Source organism: Pelobates fuscus, chromosome 12 (genome assembly GCF_036172605.1).
Source record: "Pelobates fuscus isolate aPelFus1 chromosome 12, aPelFus1.pri, whole genome shotgun sequence".
NCBI classification, from domain to species: domain Eukaryota; kingdom Metazoa; phylum Chordata; class Amphibia; order Anura; family Pelobatidae; genus Pelobates; species Pelobates fuscus.
In genome coordinates this window covers 70,347,293-70,366,098 of record NC_086328.1, presented here as the reverse complement: position 1 = coordinate 70,366,098, position 18,806 = coordinate 70,347,293, and the positions used below count along the sequence as shown (strand labels likewise).

At 42.5% G+C, this 18,806-nt stretch overlaps 1 protein-coding gene across 1 annotated transcript in view; it reads right to left on the bottom strand.

The window, feature by feature from the left end:
- Positions 1-2,333: 2,333 nt before the first annotated feature.
- Positions 2,334-18,806, bottom strand: part of LOC134578491 (capping protein, Arp2/3 and myosin-I linker protein 2-like) — a 65,510-nt gene continuing 49,037 nt past the window's right edge. Inside the window, exons 6-9 of the mRNA XM_063437484.1 lie at positions 12,032-12,130; positions 3,783-3,911; positions 2,911-3,024; positions 2,334-2,513 (exon numbers count right to left, since the gene is read on the bottom strand). Coding sequence (XP_063293554.1) covers positions 2,334-2,513; positions 2,911-3,024; positions 3,783-3,911; positions 12,032-12,130 — 522 coding nt within the window. The remainder of the gene's footprint in view (positions 2,514-2,910; positions 3,025-3,782; positions 3,912-12,031; positions 12,131-18,806) is intronic.

The window sequence follows — 18,806 nt, the reverse complement described above, 5'->3', positions numbered from 1 at the left end:
ACTGAAATCCTCCAAGATGGCACCAATATACCAGTGGTCTAAGCATCTTCCCACCTTGGCCTAAAAAAGGGGAGATGATTCCACAATTAAAAATCGCTGCCATATACACGTCCACTGATAGGAGACGCGGAAAGTATTAAACTGATCAGAACAATACTAAACTCACCACTCCTATCTGGTGGCACATTAGCTTGCCCGCGTAGTGCCCAAAATTTAAAGTAAGAGGACCGACCAAGCATCTTCTTCCATCTCCCTGTTACAGAAATCACTGCCATATCCATAGAAATTGTAGAGAATATCCAGGATAGTTTTAAAATCATGTCGCCTGTTGAAGGAGGTAACCTTGCTCGGGTCCCAGGTGTGCGGTTCCTAAAATGGCTGCCATATACATGTCCACTGATAGGAGATGCTGGAAGGTATTAAACTGATATGAACAATACTCCACTCCTATCAGTAGGTCCCCCCCCATTGTGATTTATGCCCCCCACCCACTGCGCAGGGGTGGGGGCCGGGGGGGAGGAAAGTAGGTCCCCCCCATTGTGATTTATGGCCCCCACCCACCGCGCAGGGGTGGGGGAGGACAGTAGCTCCCCCCAGTGTGTATCAGGGTCCCTGAGGACAGGTGTTAATCCATACCTGCCAAGTGACCCTATGTAGGGGGAACAGTCTCTATTCTGCTCTGTGTCAGTGTGTATCATGGTCTCTGTAGACAGGGAACAGTCTCTATTCTGCTCTGTGTCAGTGTGTATCAGGGGTTTTGAGGACAGGTGTCAATCCATATCTGCCAAGTGACCCTATGTAGGGGGAACAGTCTCTATTCTGCTCTGTGTCAGTGTGTATCATGGTCTCTGTGGACGGGGAACAGTCTCTATTCTGCTCTGTGTCAGTGTGTATCAGGGGTTTTGAGGACAGGTGTCAATCCATATCTGCCAAGTGACCCTATGTAGGGGGAACAGTCTCTATTCTGCTCTGTGTCAGTGTGTATCATGGTCTCTGTGGACGGGGAACAGTCTCTATTCTGCTCTGTGTGAGGAGGAGGAACGGAAAATGAGTAGCTCGGCATCCAACCTTGTGCAAATAGGGTCTTTCATGCTGTCGTGCCTGTTGAGGGACCCTCGTTTAAAAAGGCTGAAGGAGAACGACCTGTTCTGGGTGTCCACGCTACTAGACCCCCGGTATAAGCAGACAGTGGCGGAAATGTTACCGAATTACAAGTCGGAAAGGATGCAGCATTTGCAAAATAAATTAAAAAGTATGGTTTACACAGCTTATAAGGGTGATGTCACAGCACAACGGGAATCTAACAGGGGAAGAGGTGAAAGTGATCCTCCTCCTCCTCCCACGACCACGCCATATCTGCCAAGTGACCCTATGTAGGGGGAACAGTCCCTATTCTGCTCTGTGTCCGTGTGCATCAGGGTCTCTGAGGACAGGCGTCAATCCATATGTCAAGGTGTCAATATGTCATATGTCAGGTGTCAATCCATATCCATTGTGATTTAGGAATGTTTGGTGATTTATGCCCTGTATGGATTAAAACCAGACTCTGCATCAACTGTGTAATTTTCCATGGGAGTTTTGCCATGGATCCCCCTCCGGCATGCTACAGCCCCCTTGAAACAACTTTTCCATCACTTTTGTGGCCAGAAAGAGTCCCTGTTGGTTTTAAAATTCGCCTGCCCATTGAAGTCAATGGCGGTTCGCGCAGTTCGCGAACATTTGAGGAAGTTCGCGTTCGCCGTTCGCAAACCGAAAATTTTGGGTTCGCGACAACTACTGATAGCTAAAGGAAATGGTTCTTTACAACAAGAACGATGATTATGTGTAATGGTTTGTCCGACTGAGGTTGTTTTATCAGATTCTGAAGATATTTCTAAAATAAGTGTGGATGATATTTTGGAAAAACAGAATACTAATAAGTCATTAATATAAGCGCCAATAAAGGTTTAATCTAAGGGAATTTCTGATTGGCGTTTTTAAGTCAAAAATGAGTTTTCATGTTTGTGGCATAATTACAAATGGCTTAAAATGGGTGGGTGAGGGTTGCCTTCTTGGAACAACCACAAAAAGAATGTGTTGATTGATGATGGACTTTGGTCTTTTTTTCTTAAATTACTATGTTAATTGGACCTAAAAGAGGGCACACTTTCTTCACCTCCTTGGTGAAACAATTAATTATATGTTTTCAAAGAATCATGATTAAAAACTGGATCATTTTCACTACAATGCTGCAATTCAATTCATAGTCATTGGCTAATTTAGCCTTAAAATCTATATAATCCCCCGGCATACCTTACTGATATACTCGGGCACAAAGCAGAAAACAGCAAATCTTACTTCAGTTTGTTTAGAATTTCCTTTATGGCATGATCAAGACTGGATTCTAGTTCCGTGTTCTTCTGAGGAAGCAGTACATCAGAAACTGAGGTAACTAGTTTTTCTCTTACTCCATTTTTCTGTAGGATTTTAGGGCACAAGTTTTCTGCTGCATCCATTATCAACTGACTAAACGCCTTCAATAAAAGAGAACACTTTAGATGTTTTTTTTTTTATTGTAGCAAATATAGAGGATGAACAAAATGTATATGAAATATCAGAACGCCCAAATATAACATTTTTGAGCATCCTCCAGTGACGTTCATAGTAATAATTTGTTACAGCGTTAAGATGGAGACACTCAGTTCCAAGATAGAGGTAAATATATTGAGGACATCTATATTTCATTTTATAGTTTAAAGCTCACAAACATGTATTTGCTCATCATTAGAGATAAGTAAACATAAAATAAAAAATACTGAAAATTTAGGTAAAATCACAGAAGGTGCCATGGTCAGGAACAAAGTGAACAAAAGGATAACATAAAGAAATCAAAACAAACTATACTTTGCACACATGAACTGACACTCATACCTGTATATCTTGGCTGCAGGCATCTGATATCTTGTCCGCCATGCCTTCCAGCTTGTGTTGTAACTTGCTGTTTTTATATGGTGAATGCCATGCTTCATACAAGACTGGAAGAACCTTTAGTAGGAATATTTTATTTTAGCAAACATATACTGAAGTGACAACTTGCTAGTCAACACATGAATACAACAAACTGGGCCCTCAGGCAAAATTTGGTAATGAGCCCCCACCTGCTATCCCCATGAGTCCTTTATGTCCCTTCTAACTTGACTGCTCTAGCATAATACATTCACACAACACCTTTTGCTCATTCAACCCTTTTTACATACTTGCCACTGTCCACCACCACAGCTTATCAACTTATCAACAATTGCTCCTTCACTACACACACCAGTCCTTGTTTCTCCATAATTCATTCACACACAAGCAATTGCTCCCCCACAACCCATGCACTCACCAGCTACTATTTACCCAGTACACCCACCAGCCATTTTTGAAAATGCAGTAATACATTACTTACTTACAAATTTAAACATGTATATACAAAGTATGTGCAACATACCAAACCCATAGCACAAACGCATCCTAAATGTAAGTGAAGTGAAAAAAATCTTGGAGGATGTAGAAAAGCATTATCTTTGCAGTCTAGATAAACTGCATAAATATTTAAACAGCAGTCCAGCTGAAAATCATTTGTTTTCCCTTAGGAGACCACTTTGTGTGCAAGTTTGCTTGTCCCTTGTATGCATTTGTGTGCCTTTTCATAAATAAGTTTGCCACATGACGCACCATGTATTTCTCATTCCTTATCGTGCTACTATATACATTTTGTACTGCAACATCATTTATGGAACTATTTGCATTCTCTTACTTACACTGATTGTGAAGTTTGCATCTTTCACAGCTTCTTCGGCAAATGCTAAGTCAAATTCAGCCTCTTTCTCTGGATATGTGCTCAGAGACTCAATGCGTTCTTGTATATTCAAGCACATCTCATTCACCATCTACGAGAGAGGGTTTATAGGGTCAAAGAATGAAAAAAAAAAATCCAGACAGAATTTCTACTCCCCAGCAGGGCCGCCATCAGGGGGTGACAACCATGACGGTTGTCACGGGCCTGGCGGTCCTGGGGGGCCCGGACTGCACAGGTAATCCTCTGCGTGTCCAATGTGCATATATATATATATATATATATATATTGCAAGTACCGCTCTCTCTCTCTCTCTCTCTATATATATATATATATATATATGCCCCTGCGGGCCCTGCTGACTTCTAAGCGGGGCCCAGGATATTACCTACCTATCCGGCACTCTCGCGAGACGCAGCTGTAAAGTGTTGCCGCGGGTTGCTACAGAAGTAGAGCCCGGGGAGGGAAGGTGCAGACTGCTGAGTCCCTCTTTGCTGGCCTAACCAGCCCAGCTGAGCCACCCGACCCCCAGGGAATCCAGTGTCCCCCCTCCTTGACTACAGGTAAGAGGCAGGGAGGGGGGAAAACATTTGAATAAAAATTTAACAGCAAAAAAAAGAAATACCCCCCCAGAACACACACCATCAAACAGACAAAAAGCATCCACTACACACACACACACAGCATCCACTACACACACATATCATCCACTACACACACATATCATCCACTGCACACACACATATCATCCACTACACACACTTCATCTACGACACACACATATCATCCACTACACACATCATCCACTGCGCACACACACATCATCCACTACACACACACACAGCATCCGCCATATGAACACACAAACTGCATCCACCACACATCAAACAGACAAAATGCATCCACTACATAAACACACAAACTGCATCCACCACATAAACACACACATCAACCACTACACACACACACACACACAGAATCTGCCATATTAACACACAAAATGCATCCACCACATAAACAACCACATCATCCACGACACACACACACATCATCCACTACACACACACCATCCACCACATAAACACACAAACTGCATCCACTACACAAACACACACATCATCCACATCATCAACTACACAAAGACACACACACAGCACCCACTACAAAACAAACACATCATCCACCACATAAACACACAAACTGCTTCCACTACACAAACAAACACACACACAGCATTTACTACACAAACACTCTGCATTCACTATACACACACTACATCCACAACACACACAATCTGCAGTCACTATGTACACACTAATTCCACTACACAAACGCACACTCTACATTTATTACAAACTCTGCATTCACTATATACACAAACACACTGCACTCACTATGCACACACTACATCCACTACACAAACACACACTCTGCATTCACTATACACACGATACATCTACTGTATACACACTCTATCCACTACACAAACATACAATCTGCATCCACTATAAACACCGCATCCACATTACTCATGCACTTTGCATCCACTATATACACACCAAATTCAGTACACACACACTTCATACTTATGGTAAACTCAGGATGGGCCCTATGGGTTGATCTGGGGGCGGGTCATGTGGGCAGACTTGGGAGCAGGCCCACAGGGGGCCCAGACCTTGGGCAGCCCTGGAGAGTGCAACTACTCTCTTTTCTACTATTCTACTATCTAGTTCTACTATTTAATCCAGACCAGGACCAGGAAAGGAACCTTAGCACCAACACTAGATTTAGGTATGGTTTAGGATAGACGGTAACTTGGCATTCGGAGGTGTAGGGCTAAGGGACTAGGAGTAGGGATTGTTTAGGATGGTTGGGCCATAGGGTTTGGTTGGTAAGAGTATAACACAAATCAAGATTCTATGGACTGTAACATTCCACCATTCTCAGTCATGTGATGGCTGATGGCTGAGAATGAGTGGAGTTACAGACCACAATATATATTTAAGAACAAAAGAAATATATATATATATATAATGAAATGCCAAAATACCAGAGTATTGCAGTATGCAATGGTACCTTTTTTATTGGACTAACATAATATTTCAAAGACAAGCTTTCAAGAGTTTCCTCTCTTGTTTTAAAGTTGTTAAATCTTGTCTACTGGACTAATACGGCTAATCCAATCTACAATATTATATGTATATAGATATATGTATATATCAAAAGGAAAACTCTAAGAATAAATAAATATAATATAATAATAATATAATACAACCTGATATATGTACTATAAATCTAGGAGAGGAAAAAACAAAAACCATAGTGTAATACAGCTAGAAATCCAATACAGGAAAGGGGAGGCAGAGAACTTACAAGATATAGGTGAATTTATGACACATCGCCCCATAGGTGTATTGATCCAGCATTACTGTCTTGATCCAATAGTAATGTTGTAGTATACTAAACATATGAGATAAAACTGCATATGTCCACAATAAGTGGATCCCAGGAACACAGAAAGCTGTTAGCAATTCCACAGGTGCAGGAAAAATAGCAACCAAAAGTTCACAAAATAATAAATAAATAAATAAAACAGGAATTACAGTAAGTCCAACAAGTTTTGTCCCAGGGGACTTCTTCGGGGATGTATTCTTTATCTTTGCACAATATCTATAAGACTTAATAGCTATAAACACTCCTAAACTCTAAGTCATATTACCACTTTAAGGACTTCAGACTTCAGCATGTGAATATAACAGTCTACCTAAAGTCTTTATTTTGCTGGGCACTACATGATGGCCCTATTATAAAGCTGAAAACACACTGTGTGAGATACCGTCAACATATTTTTCTAAATGGTATGCATTTATAATTGTAATTTGAGAGTTAGTGAAATGGTATAAAATGGACAGTACAACATAACTGGTATTACTGGGAATCGGTGGTATGAAACACCACTGGGTTGTTACATAAATGGATATATTGTTTAGAAAGGACAGAAACAATAGAAATCTTGAGGGATATATTTATATGCTATACCAGAATTAAAGCCACGTGGTAAGGAAATGGTATGTGATGATGCAGGTATGAATGTGGAAAACATATGGGTAGACATTTGCATGGGAGAAATTAAGGGTCATTCATTAATTCTAGTAGTATGCAACAAATCCACAAACATTAATATTAATGAGGAAATTAAAAAGGCTGCACATCTGGGAAAGTCTTTAATCATTGGAGAATTTAATTATAGAGACAGATGACCTCTGTCCAGGGGGACTAATTGTTCAGCTAGGGAAAACAGGTTTTTGAACCTGTTAAATGACACTTTCATGTCTCAGTAAGCAAAAGAAGAATATTAAAAGCTTGTTGCAAGAGCAACTTCAAAAAGCTTTTTAATTACTTAAATGTTAAAATTTAAATTCAAGATGGATATGTTAGTGTATGAGGATCAGGTGAAGGTATAAATTCTAAATACTCTTTTCCCTTCAATACATAACTAATAAGGAAAAATCTATGTCTATTTGCAAATCCTTGTTGCAAAAAACCTTACAACATGTAGGATAAAGTCCAAAAACAGTTAAATAAAGTTAATGTAAAGAAGGCCTTAGGACCAGATGGTATTCACCTACAGGTACTTAGGGGGTATAGTGTGCAAATAATCAAACCATTACCTTTAATGTTCCAGGATTTATTAATTTCAAGAGTCATACCATATGATTGTAGAAAAGCATGTGTGGTGCCTATATATAAAAAGTGTTTAACATCTCAACCAAGAAATTACAGACCTGTGAGATTAAAATCTGTGGTTGAGAAAATATTTGAATCGTTGTTAAGGTCAGGTTGTTGCAGTAGATGTGATCTACTTGGATTTTGACTAGGCATTAGATACAGTTCCACACACAAACATTAATTGTAGAAACTGATAGCAAATGCTTTAGATAAAATAAATCTTGTTCTTGGATAGAACATGTACTTAAAGATAGAGTGCAGAGGATAGTTATAAATTGATATTTTTTTACGTTGGATATATGTGTTAAGTGGATTATTTTAGGATTTCATCTTTTAATCTGTTTATTAAATCTACATATTCATATTTTAATTAGACTTGTGCATTTGGTTTTGGATGAATCATGATTTGTATGAATTTTGGGCAATTGCTGATTTGCAACTCGTTTTGTGCTTCAGAGATAAAAATTCCAACTATTTGCTCACTGATGGGGGCATTATAACAGTGTTGGGTTATTATGGATTTTTAAAATAGTGCAAATATAAATACTAGTGTGTTTAAATAAAAAAAAAAAAAACAATAGCTCAAACACTTGTGAAGGGTACCTTACTTCCCTCACCCCAAAATACAGTACAATGATACGTGTAAGTGAAATACTTATAACTTATTAGTGGAATGCTAGTGTATAAAATAAGGTAACAAAATAAAGAATATAAAGGACAAAAGCTAAGAGAAACTAATTAGCTTGTCCTTTGGTAAATACCGGTACTTGCTCAGGTCTTAAAATAGTTTTTGCTCACTTGTGCCATTACAGAGAGAACATATCCTGAAGCATATCATACTGATCCCACTCATAAGGGCAGTTCAGATCCTAAATGCCAGCAAGTTTTCTCTGCATGAGAGATACAGCATAACAGCTATAACGGGAGGTGTCTTATCTCTTGCAATGTACCTTGCAGAGCAGTAGCATATGCAGAATATAAAACATAAAAAGGAAAACAGTATATAGAGCAGATGTTAATAGAATATTCCACAAATACAAGACAAATAAATACACTCACATGAGCTAGAGCCCAAACAATTATAGGTTCTCTTTTAGTTCAGAAATGCCTTTAAAGATAGCATGCCACCTCTCTTCAATCTCAGAGAGAAAACCAAGGACATATGATAGTGCATGTCTGTATAATAACCAGTAGCAGGAAGAATGTAATGATCCTGTTCACCTGGAAAGGAGCATAGTAAATCCCAGTGTTAATGTATGGAGTAACACCTTTCCCTCTGTATCTTTGGATCCTTAATATAGAGTGCGGGCAACAGTGCTTAAAACTAACAATTTTTTAATGTGCAACTAAAAACACTTGTAAAACAATGAAAAGTGCACCTAGCCCAGAGTCCAACCTTTACACTTTTCAAAACTTCCTCAGTCAGCAAGGATCCATCGAAATAATTCTCCATATTTAAATGATGGGGCCACAATCGGCGTGACTATGTAAACAGACTTTGTCCAATCATGGTGTGCTAAGGGCATCTTGCCTTTCCTGTGCGCCAGATGCCATAGGGGAAGGAGAAATAGCTGAGGTTTTTTTTTTTACTATTTTGGAAGAAACGCTTTTAGTGGCTGTCTGAGAACCAATAACGGCTGTAAGCTTTGAAATGTAAACATTGCCCTTTTTGCAGAATACCAATGTTTTCACTTGCATGTTTAAAACAAGGGGACATGTCCCTTTAACTTGGAGAAAAATATAGCTGATGTGCGTTGATTTAAAATGAGAATAAATCAAGATGAGTTAAAAAAACAACAACACAGAATTAAAACATAATATAAAGAAATCAATAAAGAAAACTATAGGAAATGTTGACTACATATGAATCTGACTTTGAAGGTATGTGGTACTGCATCCAACCAACAGGTGGTGATGCAGACTTATTTTTGAATTCCTGGTTGTTAGCACCATGGTATAGCAGCAGAGTGTATGAATGAATTCACAATAACATTGAGCATATTTAGAAGAGAAGAATAATTGGATTAAAGGGACACTCCAGGCACCCAGGCCACTTCTGCTCATTGGAGTGGTCTGGGTGCCAACTCCCACTACCCTAACCCTGCAAGTGTAATTATTGCAGTTTTTTTTAAACTGCAATAATTACCTTGCAGGGTTAAGTCCTCCCCTAGTGGCTGTCTATTAGACAGCCACTAGAGGACACTTCCTGCTCTATAGCACAGGTTTTCTGTGCTAGAGCGTCACTGGACGTCCTCACGCTGTGTGAGGACCTCCAGCGTCGCTCTATTCCCCATAGGGAAGCATTGAAATTAATTTTCAATGCTTTCCTATGTGGTGCGCTAATGCGCATGCGCGGCATTGCCACGCATTCGCATTAGGTCTCCTCGGCCGGCGGGCGAGATCAGTCTCGCCCACCGGCCAACGTAAGCAGAAGGAGGAGCGGCGGGGGAGGAGGAAGCAGCGACGTGGGACCTGTCGCTGCCTCTGGTAAGTCACTGAAGGGGTTTTCACCCCTTCAGCAACTGGGGATTGGGGGGTGGGAGGGAGAGGGACCCTCCAGTGCCAGGAAAACGGATCGTTTTCCTGGCACTGGAGTTTCCCTTTAATGAAGAGTATGGAGGGAGACATTTGAGACAGGTTACCTGGTCATTTGCTATACCTTTTAAAAATAAATAATATCTTAAGGACTCTTAAAATAGATTAGTAGAAACCCTAATGGAATGGAATGGAAAGAGCAATTCATAACAAAGGGCAGCTATAGCAAAGTTTTGATTGTATTATTTAAAGGGACTCTCTAGTGCCAGGAAAACATATCCGTTTTTCTGGCACTGCAGGATCCTGCAGTGCCCCTCTCCCACCCACCCCCCATCCAATGTTGCTGAAGGGGTTAAAACCCCTTCAGTGACTTACCTGAATCCAGCGCCGATGTCCCTCAGCGCTTGGTCAGGCCTCGCCTACGCTCTTCCCGCGCCGATGTCAGGTGGAGGAGACCTAATGCACATGCGCGGCAATGGCCACGCGTGCGCATTAGACCTCCCCATAGGAAAGTATTATTCAGTGCTTTCCTATGGGGATTCTGGCGACGGTGGAGCTCCTCAAGCATAGTGTGAGGATGTCCGGCGTCGTTTTAAAACACTTTTCGTGTTCTAAGAACACAGAAGTCCCTCTAGTGGCTGTCTGATAGACTGCCACTAGATGAGAACTTTACCGTGCAAGGTAATTATTGCAGTTTATAAAAACTGCAATAATTACACTTGCAGGGTTAAGGGTGGTGGAAGCTGGCACCCAGACCACTCCAATGGGCAGAAGTGGTCTGGGTGCCTGGAGTGTCCCTTTAATATTTGTTATATTCGCATTGTAAATTAAGGGATAGGAAAAGTGAGGAAATTCCTTCTGATCTCAGTTATTCCAGTCACTACTGATATTTATTGTAGGTCTCCATGGAGATAGTATTTATATGTCTTCACCCTTTTGATAGAAGAAAGCAGGATTTTGCGCCAACATGGTAATGACAAAATACCTGGCCATATGGTGGCACAAAGTGATGTCACTATGCAGAGCACTGTTGTGCTTAACGTGGTGGTGGCACAATGTGGTGATAATAATATTAAGCAATTTGGACCTCTTATAAGGAGGACTATTTGCAAAAATAAGTTATGCTCCTGAGGAAATCTAAGACGTCTAAAGTGAACTTTCTTGGAAATTTAAAGTGAGTTTAAAAGCTTAAGTTAAAATAGCTGGACTGAAAAAAAGCTGAATTGGAGAATATTTACAGTTCTACAAATTTGGTTTGATAATTTTAAACTCACATTTAATTTACTCTGAATTTGAAACAATTCACACTTTAGTGAATAACCCTAAAAGAATTTAGATGAAACACATTACATCATCCATTTCTTTTCATCATTTATATTTCCTTGGGAACTGCTATTCGTTTTCACCTTTGGTATATGGTATAAGATATTTTGTATACATTATTTATATATCCATGGTAAATTTAAATATCACATTGTTTTATACCTGCATTATATCGTTTTGTGCCACTGATATTTATTTGGATTGTTTCAATTTCAATCAGATCTTAACTCTGTAAATAAAACGTTAATTAGACACAGGAGGATGCTGCAGGCTCTAGTAGGCTATTAAAAGAGCAGGGGATAACACATTCTAAATTAAACAGGAAGTTTAAACATTTTAAACATTTTATCTCGTTTTACATGTTATCTCTTTTTACAGGAATTGTTTAGGTTGGTTATGTAAGTTACACGCAGGGAGGTGTGGCTAGGGCTGTATAAACAAAGTGATGTAACTCCTAAATGACAGATAATTGAACATTGAGACTTAATTGATCTATACACCAAGACTGCACTATTAAGGTGAAGTTGTTTTGGTGCCTATAGTGTCCCTTTAAGTCTAATACTGTTGATATAAGACAAAGATGAAAGAAAGAGTAGATTACTTAGATATTATTCTAATTTCTGTTACCTCTTGGCATAGAATGGACGATGTCTCCTCTTGTAAACCCGTGATCTCTACAGGCAAAGTATATTTTGTTTGATTGTTTCTCAGTAGACATTGCTGTATCTATGACATTAAAGTAAAGATAAGACTTTAATAAAAAGTAGTTTTAAGACTTTAAGCAGTAAAATCTGTATTCTATTCATAACCTTATCATTGCTCTTCAGTAGTGATGTCCCAAACAGTTCGCCAGGAACCGTTCGCTGGCGAACATAGCGTGTTCGTGGTCGCGAACACGCGCGATGTTCGGTCAAAATAGTATCGAATTTAATTAAAAAAAATAACTGATCTTCTGTGTAACAATAAATAGTAGTTAGGTCATGTAACGGACGCCTTCCGTTGACGGATGCTCCTAGCGCTTCCTGAGGACTCCCAGCACTGCAGATGACACCACAACCACCGCAGACTCCACAACCGCCGTAGCTTAACTGGAGCCGCGCCGTCTTCCTTCCACCATAAATGAACCTCCAGCATTCAGGACCGTGTGGGAAAGACCTCTCCTCCAAGGAGAGCGTAACCGGAACAAGAACTAAGTGATTAAAGCTCAAGGGAGTATGCATAGCAATCCCCAGTGTGATATAGCAGTTCCCTCCAATAACGAGACAAGGCTACGTATTGAGGGTCAAGAAGAAGTCTGAAGTTTAATTACACACACTCTGCTTTTATGCAATTCTCCCCTGCAAGGGAGACGCCCACATCCAATTAAACATTACCCAATCACACAATGGTTACCTCCCACAGATTCCCTCCCATTAGCCTGAGAGGTAACCCAATTATAACATACAGTTTAAACATACATTTTCATACTTTTCTATAACTCCAAAACTATGCATTCAATCTTCATAACCACATATTAATAATCAGCATACTTTACTTACAAACATATCCAAAATTCAGCTAATTCCATCCAGGGGTTAAAGAGTTAGCTGGAAGTCCTTTATGACCGACCGCAAGCACATTTTCATGCCCAAAACACTTCCACAGATTCAGGCTGTGCGGTCGGTCTATTTCTGCCCTGAAAAGTTACAAAGTCCCATCCGAAGGCGGCGTTCGAATCGTCGAACTCACTTCGACTTTTGTTGAAGTGTCGAAGTGAAACCGGGGTTGTTTCCGTGGTGTTATATTGTCTACCAGAGGTCTGTTTTACACCCAGAAATGACAAAGTCCCGTTCGAAAGTGTGTTTGAATCTTTGAACGGGACTTAGTCTCCAGCCGCAGTGTCGAAGGGTAGGGGAAGGTATAGCTCACCGCGTTCGACTGGATTAAAATGGCCGCGCCACGTGTTCGACTGTAATGGCGGCCACTTCGACGGCTTCGGCACTTCGACGGCTTCGGCACTTCGACTGCATTCGATGTGCCAGTTTAAAAGTTGGAACACTGCTCCCAAGTATTTAAAGGGCCAGGAACAGCATACAAACATCCATTGTGCCCAAATACAAGTCTCAAAGGGCAATACCTTCCAGGGCCATAGTCGCAGGGCAGGGGGCTAGCCATAAGTCCTCTCCAATGCCCAGTGGCAAATGGCAGTTTGTCACATATCTCCCCTTTGGGGGGAAGACTAACCAGGCACCTGACCTTCTGTCGGTCAGTGCCTCCGTTAGTCGATCCACCAACCCACAGTAAACCAGTGCAAGAGCAGCCCACCCACAACAAACAGTTACTGCACCTGGGTATTTCGCTGTGGTGATGGGGCAACACGCTGAGGGGACTTGAGGGGCAGAGGCCAGCGGCGCTCTGCCCTGATGCCAGCTCTTCTGCTGGGATGCTGGGAACATAGTCCGGCTCAGTAGCCAGGGGAACATGGAAGTCAGTGGGGGTTAACATCTCCTCTGTGAACCCTGGGGCCAAGTTAGGAGTTAGCTGGGGATGGGAATTCGTACTTACCCCCTCCTCCTGTTGTCCCTGTGAGGGTAGTTGGAGATCTGGACAGGCTGTCCAGCATCCCTGTAGGTCAGACACAGAGACCACGGTCCCATCTGCGCCGTCTGGGAGATTGGTGTCTCCCCTTGGTAGGGTAAGCTGCCGCTGGGGAGATAGGGTGCTGCGCTCTCCCCCTCTCCCCCGTCTCCACTCCCATAACATTGTCCCGCTGCTGGAGAGAGAGACCAACTGTCTCTGCTCCCTGCAGGACACACTGCTGCCGGGGGGGAAGGACGACACCTCAGGCCCCCTGAACCTCACACTGCTGCTGGGGAGAGAAGGTGCTGTGCTCCTCTCCCTGAAACACAGGCTGCCGCTGGAGACAACGAAGTGTGTTTTACAATTGTTGTACTCTTTAGAATGGGTTTCTACCACAGCATTAATTTTCTTTTTTTTATCTAACAAAATGTTTTTTTTTTATTCTTTCTTGTAAATCTCTCTTCACCCTTCTCACACATTGGACACCATTTTCTATACAAAATACTCTATAAATCAAGACAAGTGTTTCCCCATAAAACAATGCTCCAGTTTCACCCAAAGCCACACTAACCATTTATACACCAACAGTTCACTATTAGCAGGCAAGCTAGATAGATTTTCTCCTGTATAGTGTTGTCGCGAACCCGAAATTTTCGGTTCGCGAACGGCGAACGCAAACTTCCGCAAATGTTCGCGAACCGGCGAACCGCGCGAACCGCGCGAACCGCCATTGACTTCAATGGGCAGGCGAATTTTAAAACCAACAGGGACTCTTTCTGGCCACAAAAGTGATGGAAAAGTTGTTTCAAGGGGACTAACACCTGGACTGTGGCATGCCGGAGGGGGATCCATGGCAAAACTCCCATGGAAAATTGCACAGTTGATGCAGAGTCTGCTTTTAATCCATAAAGGGCAGAAATCACCTAACATTGACACCTGTCCTCAAAGCCCCTGATACACACTGACACAGAGCAGAATAGAGACTGTTACCCCTACATAGGGTCACTTGGCAGATATGGCGGGGTCGTGGGAGGGGGAGGATGACTTTCACCTCTTCCCCTGTTACATTCCCGTTGTGCTGTGACATCACCCTTATACGCTGTGTAAAGCATACTATTTAATTTGATCAGCATGGCCACTTGAGTTTTTATAGTTTTCACGCTGCTTGTAGTTTATATATGGTTCACAAAAATCAAACAAACGATAAAGTAAACATGTAAGGATTCAGAATATTCTTTCAAACCCTTACACATTGTGTGTACGTATTTTTTGTCTTAAGTTTGTGGCTTTAAAGATGTTTACGTTGTTTCTATGATGTGCATAACATGTTCTTGTAAATGTTTGTTACATTTTTCCTGGAATTGTAATTTTTGAATCTGAATAAAGATAGTCAAATCCCTGATACACACTGACACAGAGCAGAATAGGGACTGTTCCCCCTACATAGGGTCACTTGGCAGATATGGATTGACACCTATCCTAATGATCCCTGATACACACTGACACAGAGCAGAATAGAGACTGTTCCCCCTACATAGGGTCACTTGGCAGGTATGGATTGACACCTGTCCTCAAAGTCCAGCCCTGATACACACTGACACAGAGCAGAATAGAGACTGTCCCCCCTACATAGGGTCACTTGGCAGGTATGGATTGACACCTGTCCTCAAAGCCCCTGATACACACTGACACAGAGCAGAATAGAGACTGTTCCCTGTCCACAGAGACCATGATACACACTGACACAGAGCAGAATAGGGACTGTTACCCCTACATAGGGTCACTTGGCAGGTATGGATTGACACCTGTCCTCAAAGCCCATGATACACACTGGGGGGAGCTACTGTCCTCCCCAACCCCTGCGCGGTGGGTGGGGGCCATAAATCACAATGGGGGGACCTACTGTCCTCCCCCCTTGGCCCCCACCCCTGCGCGGTGGGTGGGGGCCATAAATCACAATGGGGGGGCCTACTTTCCTCCCCCCCCGGCCCCCATCCCTGCGCGGTGGGTGGGGGGCATAAATCACAATGGGACGGACCTACTGATAGGAGTGGAGTATTGTTCATATCAGTTTAATACCTTCTGCGTCTCCTATCAGTGGACGTGTATATGGCAGCCATTTTAGGAACCGCACACCTGGGACCCGAGCAAGGTCACCTCTTTCAACAGGCGACATGATTTGGCCCTGTAAAACTATCCTGGATATTCTCTACAATTTCTATGGATATGGCATTGATTTATGTAACAGGGAGATGGAAGAAGATGCTTGGTCGGTCCTCTTACTTGAAATTTGGGGCACTGCGCGGGCAAGCTAATGTGCCACCAGATAGGAGTGGTGAGTTTAGTATTGTTCATATCAGTTTAATACCTTCCGCGTCTCCTATCAGTGGACGTGTAAATGGCAGAGATTTTTATATTTTAATTTTTTTTATTTTTCCAAAAAATGTATCCCAATAGACAATACAGGACAGTACAGGACTTAATAAAAAAATAAAAAAAAAATAAAAATTTTTAATTGTTGAATCACCTCCCCTTTTTAGGCCAAGGTGGGAAGATGCTTAGACCACTGGTATATTGGTGCCATCTTGGAGGATTTTTTTTTTGGTTTGGTTTTTGAAGCCACAGTGCTGCACCAGTGGGCCTAAAAATTAGGCATGTACACATGCCTGAAAAATTTGGTATTGTTGCAGCCGCTGCTGTAGCAGCGGCCAGAAAAATTTATGTTTGTTTCACAAGCAGAAAGTGCCCTAAAACATGGCGGCTTGAACCCTAGTTGGTGGCGGATAAGTCACGCAAGTCAAACGTCATTCAGAGCTAAAATACAGCAGCGTGTGGACCATTTTTAGCCCAAGGCAGCTCATCTCATCAGGCCTTTTTTTTTTTTTTTTTTTTTGTAAATATGATTTTTATTTCAAAGATAAAAGAGTCATTCCGAGACGTGCAAGTCTCCATGTACAGTGATAGGCAATATTCAGAACACAACGTGTGTCCAACCATATAGAAACAATAGAGCACAAATATAAACTTGTGGGTGCGAAGGCCCCATGGAGCAGTGGACTCGCAGGTCCTCGTCAATAATCAAAACATTTCCGCTATGCTTCACATAACCATATTATCAGGTAATGACTGTCTCGTGGTAAATTGAATCTGGTGTTACATAAAATCATAATAAGCACTGTATATTCAATCACGACTAGGATTCAGGACATAACGTATGTCCATTTGGGAGAAAACGAAAGAACAAAAACACATTCTCGTGGGCACGCAGGCCCTATGAATCTCAGAGCTCGCAGGTCTTCGTCAGTAGTCAACAAGCAACATTTTGTCCGGCTAGGTCTGTAGCTATCATGAGTTTGGTCTGGTGAGATATAGGATCGTTATGGGCACTGCGAGTTCGGTTACCGATCAGGTCTTCAGATGTGTAGGTCGGTTAGGCCGGTGGGCAGAGTTGTGTACATTAGCCGTCAGTGCCCAGTGCTCACGGTCACTCAGCCTAGTGTGTCTGCTTGCTCTGGGTTACGGGTCTTCATCTCTCTAGTCGGTGCGAGGTAAGTGAGTCAGGGAGAAGGGGGTAGGGTTCAGGTAGGGAAGGAGGAATAGGGTTAGTCTACTGTCTCTGCATTTGTCGGTCGTGGGATATCTGTCGTGTGGCCCGTTAGCATAGTCTGGAATTCAGGTTTCTTAGTCGTCAGTATCCACTGCGTCCATATGTCTAGGTAAGTCTGTTGTTGTTTTTGCGGGCCAGCCGCGTGCATGATAAGTTCCTCAACAGCTCTGAGGTCCTCCATTTGGGTAAACCACTGGGATATGGGTGGGGCCGTTTTTTTCTTCCAAAACTGTGGGATTAATTGTTTTGCTACATTAAGGATCCGGATCGTGAGTGTCTTTTTATATTTGGATGTGGGGGTGGATGTGTGGTGGAGCAGCATGGCCGCCGGTTCAAGAGGTGGGGGAGTATCTGAGAAGCGGGCTATAACTTGATGGATAGTGTGCCAGAACGGTTGTATCAGTTCACAGTTCCACCAAATGTGTATGAGTGTGCCTATCTCCTTTTCACATCTCCAGCATAGACGGGAGTCTTGAGTGTTTATGTGATGCGCTGTAGCTGGTGTGTGGTACCATCTCGTGAGTAGTTTATAAGCTGTCTCCTGACTCTTGCTAAATGTTGAGCAGTGGTGAACAGTGTTGCAGATCTTCTCCCATTCTGGGGCGCTAAACGTCTTATTTAGGGATTCCTCCCATTTCCCCATAAAGTTAGGTGTCTCTACTGGGGCTTGCGTTTGGAGAAGGGAGTAGAGGTGTGAAATTCCATGTGATAGTGGGTCAGGGGCTGAGCACAGTCTCTCAAAGGTTGTGAGATCTCTGCCCAAGGCCTGTCCCTGTGGGAGAAGTTTTATGTAGTTGCGTACCTGTGCATAGCGAAAGCGCGTCAGGAAGGGCTGAGGGGTCACCCCACGTAACTCTGTCAGGTCTTTCAGTCCCCGATTGGAACAAACATGTCTTAGTCGGGGTAGGGGGTCGTCTACCAATGTTTGTAAGGCTTTCGGGTCAAGGCCCGGTTGGAAGTCCGGGTTGTGGGTGAGAGGTAGTAAGGGGGAAGGGTACGTACTAAGAGCATGACGCCCCATGTTCCTCCTCCATATCGTCAGAGTCGCTCTTGTGTAGGGTGTGTATCGGGCTTCCCTCCCTGATCCTCCTGCTGGGAGCCACGGGAGTAAGGCGGTGGGGACACCCGCTGCGTGTTCCTCTATGGACTTCCACAACTTGTGTACCCCTAGTTTGGACCACTCCACTACTCGTTGTAGGTGACACGCTTTGTAGTATAGTAGAAAGTCTGGGAGGG